The sequence below is a fragment of the Populus trichocarpa genome, chromosome 3 (genome assembly GCF_000002775.5).
Source record: "Populus trichocarpa isolate Nisqually-1 chromosome 3, P.trichocarpa_v4.1, whole genome shotgun sequence".
Classification (NCBI taxonomy): Eukaryota; Viridiplantae; Streptophyta; class Magnoliopsida; order Malpighiales; family Salicaceae; genus Populus; species Populus trichocarpa.
In genome coordinates this window covers 8,618,664-8,627,144 of record NC_037287.2, presented here as the reverse complement: position 1 = coordinate 8,627,144, position 8,481 = coordinate 8,618,664, and the positions used below count along the sequence as shown (strand labels likewise).

The 8,481-nt window shown below is 36.1% G+C and overlaps 1 protein-coding gene across 1 annotated transcript; it reads right to left on the bottom strand.

The window, feature by feature from the left end:
• Positions 1 to 868: 868 nt before the first annotated feature.
• Positions 869 to 6,333, bottom strand: LOC7478373 (uncharacterized). The gene is made up of 7 exons (XM_002304129.4): positions 5,619 to 6,333; positions 5,200 to 5,510; positions 4,236 to 4,967; positions 3,724 to 3,852; positions 2,892 to 3,095; positions 1,760 to 1,960; positions 869 to 1,354 (listed from the first exon to the last, which is right to left on the bottom strand). The coding sequence occupies exons 1-7, from the start codon at positions 5,896 to 5,898 to the stop codon at positions 1,232 to 1,234; spliced, it is 1,980 nt and encodes a 659-aa protein (XP_002304165.2). The 5' UTR covers positions 5,899 to 6,333; the 3' UTR covers positions 869 to 1,231.
• Positions 6,334 to 8,481: the final 2,148 nt, after the last annotated feature.

Below are 8,481 nucleotides of genomic sequence, written 5' to 3'. Positions count from 1 at the left end.
TTACCCAATGATAGTTTTCATTGCTAAAACGTGAGATTTTATCATTGCTAAAACGTGAGATTTTCCAGGAGAACTCTAAATCTTTCTTGAAATCTCAACGATTTATAAACGATGTGTACTCAAAGATTTTGCTGAACACCGTCAATACCTACATATGATCCCCTCACCATTTCTCCACTTCCTAATCCTTCACTCAATATCTCAACGACCCATTTTATCTCATTCAACAAAGAATCCAAACCCCTGACCCTTTTTGATTGGGCCTTCTTCAATCATTCAAAATGGTTGCCCATTTTCCCTCAAAAGTAGAGGCTATGGCTTCGCTAAGTGAGTCAGGCATTAGAGAAATTGAGAATTCAGTGTATTGATTGATCTAGGAATTAAGAGAAGAGTGGAGACTTGCTTTTTTTGGGGTTGCATCGATGAGAAAGCTTGTGAATTGATGCTGTGGATTTTGGGTAATCACCGTTTCCAGGCAAGGTTTATCTAGATGAACTTCCAAATTCATTCTTAATTCCATCATATTATTATTTTAGACTAAGTAGATTTCATGTTACATTTTGACAAGTAAAATAATTTTTTTCCTCAAATGGTATGGTCAGGAACAAAGATTCAAGGCTGATTTAAAAAAAAAATTCGGGTTTGGGTCCCTAAACTTCAAGGAGAAAATGAGGAAGGTGGTGGTAAAAATTTTGTTAATTCAAAAACAAAATTGTGATACTCTTCAGTAATTAATTGAAAAATAATCAAAGTCTAGTAAATATTTTAAACCATTTTGTTGATGGTGATGTAAATTTTAACTGATAAATATTGAAAGATTTCTCATCCAGGTTTGCTAGAGGCCAATTACAAGAGTCGAGAATAGTAATTATCAGAAAAACAGGCACAGCCAATTAAGTTACTTTTGAAGCATGCACTCTCGGAGGCATGCATTCCACTCGTATACATGTACAAATATGAGCTATTCCCCACTCCCTTGAAGAGAAAACAGCAGTAACTGTTCGAACGAGCTTTAGTTAACTAATTAGAGCTGGCCGAGGAAGATTAAAAACAGAAATAAAAAAAATTAGAAATGAAGGAGGAGCTATTATAAAATAGAAATCAAAAATACCCAAAAAGAGGAAGACATTAGACACCCTCCTGGGTAAATTGCTTAGGAAAGAAGGGTGTAGAAAGAAGGGAAGAGAACCCTACAAGCCTATATGGATAAGTGGAAAAGAAAAAAGGTATTCTATTGGTTTTCCAAATCTGGTTCAACCAAGAGTCTGCTTATGAACGGTGTTATAGCTGCCAGTAATGCCTTGGGGCACTCTTCATGTGGAAGATGGCCGCATCCAGATATAGCGACCAGTCTCTGCATAGAAAATAACCCACAGCATAAATCAACTGATTGATAAAAATCCTAGTTTTTGTTTCCTTAGTAACTTCTCCTCTTGAACCTCCTTGTTTGATACTAAAGAACAGTAGAACCAATATCCATTTTAAAATAGTAATCCTAGCAAGGAAGTGGTTTGCTTCAGTTTTTACATATGAAATCATGGTTGGTTATATCTATCATGTGTGAAAGTCTTTCTTTCCCGTTTTCTTGGTGGTTCACATTAAACAACTGGAATTTGGATTTCTGACCACTACGTATTTACGGCAGCTAATTAGCAATATGGCAACTGAATTTCCCAACCTTGGTTAGTTCAATGATGCTGCATGAGAAATTTCATTATGTCCAATCCAAGATTCTAGTAGAGAACAGAGAGGCACTCACAGAATTTACAAGTTTTGAAGCCATGGCTTGAGAAGATTTAAGTGGAACGAGGGCATCTTCAGCACCTGCAATGACTAACACTGGCATGCCTTCTACAGCCTTCAACAACGATGCAGAATTTTGTGGTGAAAGGACTGTCTCACACGAAAGTTTACCTATCTCATGGACTGCTTCATCCCAACCTTCGACGCATAATTGTGCCTGATTCCACACCATGTCAGCCAAGCCAATAACAAGGTTGACATATTAGACTATCATAATTACTGATAACAAAATATATGCATCTTTTCTTTCATGCACAACTACTCATTAGAAACAAATTAAGCTTTTCACTTGAATACACAACTACAGCCATTACTCAAGGATGAAAAAAACCAGATCAAACATAATGAGCACTAGGAAATGAATTACAGATGTGCATCATAGATATATTTCATTAGATAATCAGGTTCAGTGCTTGTGGCATATACAGGGGAATTTGGCTGGAATTATTGCTGTTGTATTCATACCTTCCCCGGAACATTATACCCACTTCATCAATAAGCAATAATTCCCTCAGAAAAAGCATTGTGTAGATTACTATATTTCTCTATCCATTGTGATGCAAGAGCATGAATGTCTCACCATTTAATGGAAAATTAATCTTAGACACACCAAATCAAATCATGTGCATACAGAAAGGTATGTATTTCTTAACATGTATCTTCAATTCTTGTGAAACTAATAAAAAGTAAAGTTCCTTTTCCATCAATTTACTTCCATTTCCTAATATATTTTCCATGTAGAGCTTCACGGACAACCAACACCAATTTGACATCAAACCCTCAAGGTGTTACCCAGCCTTTAAGCAGCAATAAAGTCTGCCAGAGAAAAAGTATGGTGTAGGTTACTATATTTCCCTATCCATTGTGTTCCAAGTGCATGAATTTCTCACCCTTTAATGGCTTACAAAATTAGATTAGATGAAAAGCAGCCAAAACACAACATGATGGTAAAATAATAACGTATAAGGTATGGTATCAGAGAGAGGATTTCTACAATTTTGAATACTTAATGGACAAAGTTATATGCTTCCCAGGTGTGACTGACTCATGACATGAGAGAATAGCCATGCCAGGAGGCATAAACATACCTTATAAAGACTCAAAACCTCTGTCGTTAGCTTGGTAGCATCATACCATGCGCGCCTATTCACCACTTGAATAATTTCTGTTCGCAGTAGAGAACGAACCAAGTGTTTTTTCCCAAGAGAAGTGCGTAGAAGTATCCTAGCAAAGGCAGGAACCACTTCTCTAGACAAGCTAACATTTAGCAATACCACCCCTTTAATTGTAACCTGAACAATCCATAAACACACACATAATGAGAAACATGGGAACCACCACACAAATTTCAGACACTTAACAAAATGCCCATAATGAGAAAGTTCATGTTTACTGTTGTATATGAAATCAGATGAAATACTCTAGAGTTTTAGTCATACTTCAAAGAATAACTTGATAGTGAGGCATCAAAATTCAACAAACCAGCCATCTGAGATATGCCATCATAACAGGACACATGCATGCATACAACATCAAATGCATTTTATGCAAAAGTCAAATTTTCTAAACCACGGGACAGAGCTTGCTAAAATCATCCATCAAGTTTCCTTTCGTTGGAAAAATAAATCCTAAAAATTCTACAACTTAACTAATCAAGAGGATGTTCTGGTAGCAGAAAAGCACTACCGTACTCCCTCATAACAAATTCCATGATAGAAAAAGAGGTACCATCCTTCAAGCAACCACACTAATAACTGGATAACTGGATTACCCTCTTACTCATCATCATCTCAACCATAAAAACCAATGAGTGGCAGGAGCATGCATAACATTCCTCAAGTTACTTACTATTCAACTGTCTTCCAATATGGTTTTGTATAGAGATGCAGCATCACACTATTTAAATGTTGAAAGACTTACATTGAAAGAATTCATTGATGCTTGAACTCTTTGAACAGCTTTTAAAGCAAGCAAGCCTCCATCATCATGACCGATAAGCACCACTGAAGAAAAACCCATCTCAGAACAGAAAGAAAGAAGCAGGTCAACCTGAAAAACACCAGAGCAGAGTTGAGCTTCAAAAACATAATTACGTATCCAAACAGAGCAGGTAAAGATGAAAAGACAACTTGTCAAAGCAAGACAGAATACGAAGCCATATAACATGCCCAAAGTATGTGAAAATGCTTGTTACGAGCAAACTACACAAATCTACTTGACAGAACAATGAATTAAAAGCTGTAAACGGTGACAGTACATATAGATAGCTAAATGGATACTTCTGCAAGAGAACAAGATTTCATTTGAAAGGGTGCTTCTCATTCCGTTGTTGTTTTTCTCATATAGCATGAAAAGACATCAAATTGTTTCCTGAATCCAAAACGCGTAAAGAACTTTGACTTCATTCTCTATCAACTAACATTGCGGCGTACCTGAGTTTCAAGCTTGTATGGGTTGGGCAGTTCTTTATCCTCCCAATCCTTATGGCGTAGCCGAGAAGTTAACCCCCAACCAGGCCTATCAAAAGCAGCAACTTTACAACCAACCTGCTGACATAACACTCCCATCACATGCCTCCATGAGAAAACTCCACCTCCAAACCCATGAACTAGAACGATACCTAACTGGCTACTTTCCTCCATGTCTTGACCAGGAATCACAGGTTTCGGTTCACATATTCCATCCTCCTGAACAGCATCTTCTAGGTTGAGAACAGGAATTTCTTCAGATAGAACAGAAGTTGGAGAACTATCCAATAGCGGAGCATACAGTGAAGAGCTGTAAAATTGATTGCTACAACTCCTATGTAGATGATGCTGGGTTTTTACTACGGCGCTAAACGGCTGCCTTTCAAGTCTTAACCTTCCCGGTGCTAGCTTTGGTGAGCTACAGCTAGAACTAGATTCAAGAGCGGCAGTTGAGTATAAATAACACGGGGGTGCACCAGGAAAGCAGAGCTTGTAGTGGACTGTAAGTCCCCGGCACGTAATGAACAGGCTGTCAATGTCAGCAAGTAATCTGACTGGGAGTTCCCCTTCATCACGAGTTGTTCCGAAAGGCTTTCGCTTCATTTCACTGTCACTTTTAGGGGTTCTTCCTGCTGTGGGAGTGGGAGATCGTGGAACCTTCTGATAGCCCGAGAAGACACTTTTACATGAAAGCACCTGGTAAGTCAATTTAAACAGCAAAAAAAAACATTAAGATTTTAGATTTTATTGAAAATTTCAAGAGCAAATATATGAAACTAACAAGAACAAATTTGTTCACTGGAAACAGAAAACCCAACAATTTTCACTTTCCTTTGGACATATGACTTCATTAAATACTTGATTCAAAACAAGATAAGAGACTACACAACAAACTGGAAAAGGCAAGAAATTCGGCGTGCAAACATACAGCTTCGGGGTCAGCTCGGTGAAACATAAGCTTTCTCCTTGCTCTGCAGCTAGTTCTATAAGCAACCACGGTGTGACCAAGCGCAAAGACTACTGAAGAAAGAAACAAAACAGGCATCCCCCATGACTTCTTCAGATGAAGCTTCTGCCTTGAGATTGAAGAAGTTGAAGCTTCAGCCTCAATTTGAGAATTGACGGTGAAAACGCACGTCTTAATCGAAAGAAGCACGATTGAAACAACAGAACATAGTGTCACAGTTCCAAGGTAAGGTCCATGTGATAGTGCCGGTGCGTCACACATTGAATAAACACCTGTTCATCATCATCAAACAACACAAATAAAACACAAACTCCATATAACCAATTAATGAATCAATCGATCAAAAAAAGAAAGCAGCTAATTAAAAAAAAAATACTCACAGATGATGAGGAAAGATCTGATAAGAGAAACGAGCGGGATATCGGTGAAGGAGCTCTTAAAAGAGTATTTACGCAAATGACTTTTGAATCCAAAACACGTCAGGCACGTGAAGCTCGACACCAAAAAGAAAGGAACCACCACGTCGCCAATAGCCACAAGCACCGGCATCGATGATACCAAGAGCGACGCTACCATCGCCACCATGAAAATCACCGTCCGCACACACCTCCTGGCCTTCTCCGCCGCCACCCCCCAACATCCTCTCGGCGCCGGCGCCATGACCTTCCTCGTCTCTCAAAAGAAACTAATAAGAGTAAGTAATCAATTAATTAGGAGATTCTCTATACTGGGAATAAAATATTGCACAGGAAGCCCTAGCCAAGACAAGGGAATGAAGAGGAGAATTCTGATAAGCCGGCGGTTTACTGGCCATTCCTTGGACGATCAATGTCACCGGAGAGTGGTTATTCAAATCGAAATGGCCAATAGAAAATCCATTTAATCAATAATTTTGGCTAGGGTTTCAAAGACATCGAGCGAGAAAGAGAGCGAGCGCCCGTTCTTCTTCTTCGGGCTTTCTTTGTTTGAAATTGAAAGGTCTGCCGTGGTGCTGCTCCTTGTATCTCTCCGCCTGGGATTTGTGTTTGAATTCTCTTTTTTTTAATGAGTTTTTTTTCTCTCTCTCCTCTCTTTTTCTTTCTTGTGTTTTTGTTGTTTCAATCGCTGAATTAATTGATTGATTAATTAAAAGAAAGCGGTAGTCAAAATTAAAAAGGAATATTCTAAAAACGGTAAAAAAAAAAAAAAAAAAAAAGAAGATCTATCTCATAACCTGACAAACACCCAACTTCCATGCCAAGCTTTGCTTTTTGTGTTGTTCTTGTGTGGACTCAACTACCCTTCCCTTTTTTGTTTTTTTCTATTTTCCTTTCCTTTTTCTGTTTCAAATATCTACTTTTGTTGTCAGAATTGCCCTTTGCATCTCTTTGGCTTGTGGTGAAACTTTTCACCTTTTTTCTTCTTCTTTTTTTTCAATACTACGTTCGTTGAGCATAAGGTTAATTAATTATGCACAAAAAAAAATAAATATTAAAAAATATTTCTTTTGGGTAATTAGAATTCTTGGAAAATGTGAAGAAATTAAATTTATATTATGTATTTAAATTTCACAATTTTATATTACGGGAGATGTTACAAATAAATAAATAAATATAGGGCCTAATCAGTTGAGTTACACCACTCAAAGTTGGATTTTTAGCATTTTGATTATAGGGATGTTTGTGACGGCGGTAAAGTTGTTTTTTAAAGTATTTTTTGCTTGAAAATACATTAAAATATATATTTTTTTTAATTTTTAAAATTTACTTTTGAAATCAACTCATCAAAACAATCTAAAAACACCAAAAAATTAATTTTAAAAAAATCAAAAATATAATTAGATAACAATGTCAAACAGGACCTAACAGCAAGAGATGGTTTTCTAGACAATAAACGAACAAAAAACAAATTTATTGAAAAATGATTATGAATTTGATTCATCGTAAAATAAATATTATTATCAAAAATTGTTGATGAAATATTCAAAACCATTTATCTATATCAATTTCCTTTATCAAACTAAAAAAAAATCACCAGATTTCTGAAATTCAGTTTGGAATTGGTCCTCAACTTCTAACAGTCAACAGTTATTTCAATTGAGAACATGCATCTGCCCTATTTGTTATACCTTCTCTTCATGCTGTACGATCTTTCACTGCAAGGAAAAAAGTCAATAAAAACGAACATGTGCAAGAAAAATGCTGTTTAGATCTAGAATTGCTTATTGACTAAAAAACCAAGCGTATTTGACTTCCGCTTCCGTCCAATGAGGTTGTTGTTCAATTATTATTTCTGAATGTATTCTCAGTTATTTTTTAAAATATTTTTTATTTAAAAATATATTAAAATAATATTTTTATTTTTAAAAATTATTTTTAACGTAATATATTAATATAATTTAAAAATATAAAATAATAATTTTCTTATAAAGGGTCGTGCAATTCCAAACAGCGTATTTGTTTTCTATTATTAACCTTTTACTGTGATGTTCCATGAATTTTTCACACGAAAACTCTATTTTTCTTACATATCTTACATTCATTATTGTAGTATAAATTACATAAATCTAAACTATATATATATATATTTTTTGTTATTGATAGTTGGTCAATTATTTTTTTGGAGGTTAATTTTTATATAAAATGAACATGCATGTCATTTTTATATAGTCAAGAATAAAATTTAAGGAATCATCTAGTAGGTGATCTAGTGGTAAGAGTTTGAGATCAAGGGGTTTGCTCCCCCTGTAATTTTAAGTTCGAGCCTTGTGGTTGCTAATATGATAATTACTAGAGACTTACATTATCGTTCGTTATTTTTAGAACCCGTGGAATCAGTCGAGGTGCGCGTAACCTGGCCCGAACACCAATGTTAATAAAAAAAAATTAAAAAAAAAAAAAGCATAATTTATTCATGCATTTATCTTTTCAGTTACTATTGAATCATGAATAACCTATAACTAAGGAAGATGCAAGTTTCGTAAGGAAAACAGAGCAATCTGTGGTGGGAAGCTGCGGTTATTTTTTTTATTTTTCTCAAACATTAAAGTTTAATTAATAATGATTGGCAACAAAATTAATGAAGGGAATTCAAAGAGTGACACAGAAGTTTACCGTTAAAGAGGTCGGAACAAGAAATCTAAACCGCTGGCTCAGGGTCACGTCAACATCACCACCACCACCACCATGGATGGAGCCAGAAGGGACCATGTGGGTCCTAGGCCAGCGTGCAGCCTGTGGGTTCTTGCCATGTGGAAGCTCGGTG

What these genes read in the sequence shown, in the direction of transcription:
- LOC7478373 (XM_002304129.4), bottom strand. Translation starts at nt 5,898, where the DNA reads ATGGCGCCGGCGCCGAGAGGATGTTGGGGGGTGGCGGCGGAGAAGGCC. An exon ending in CAGATCTTTCCTCATCATCT is followed by an intron (nt 5,511 to 5,618) that starts GTGAGTATTTTT and finishes GATGATGAACAG; the next exon opens with GTGTTTATTCAATGTGTGAC. An exon ending in ACCGAGCTGACCCCGAAGCT is followed by an intron (nt 4,968 to 5,199) that starts GTATGTTTGCAC and finishes TTGACTTACCAG; the next exon opens with GTGCTTTCATGTAAAAGTGT.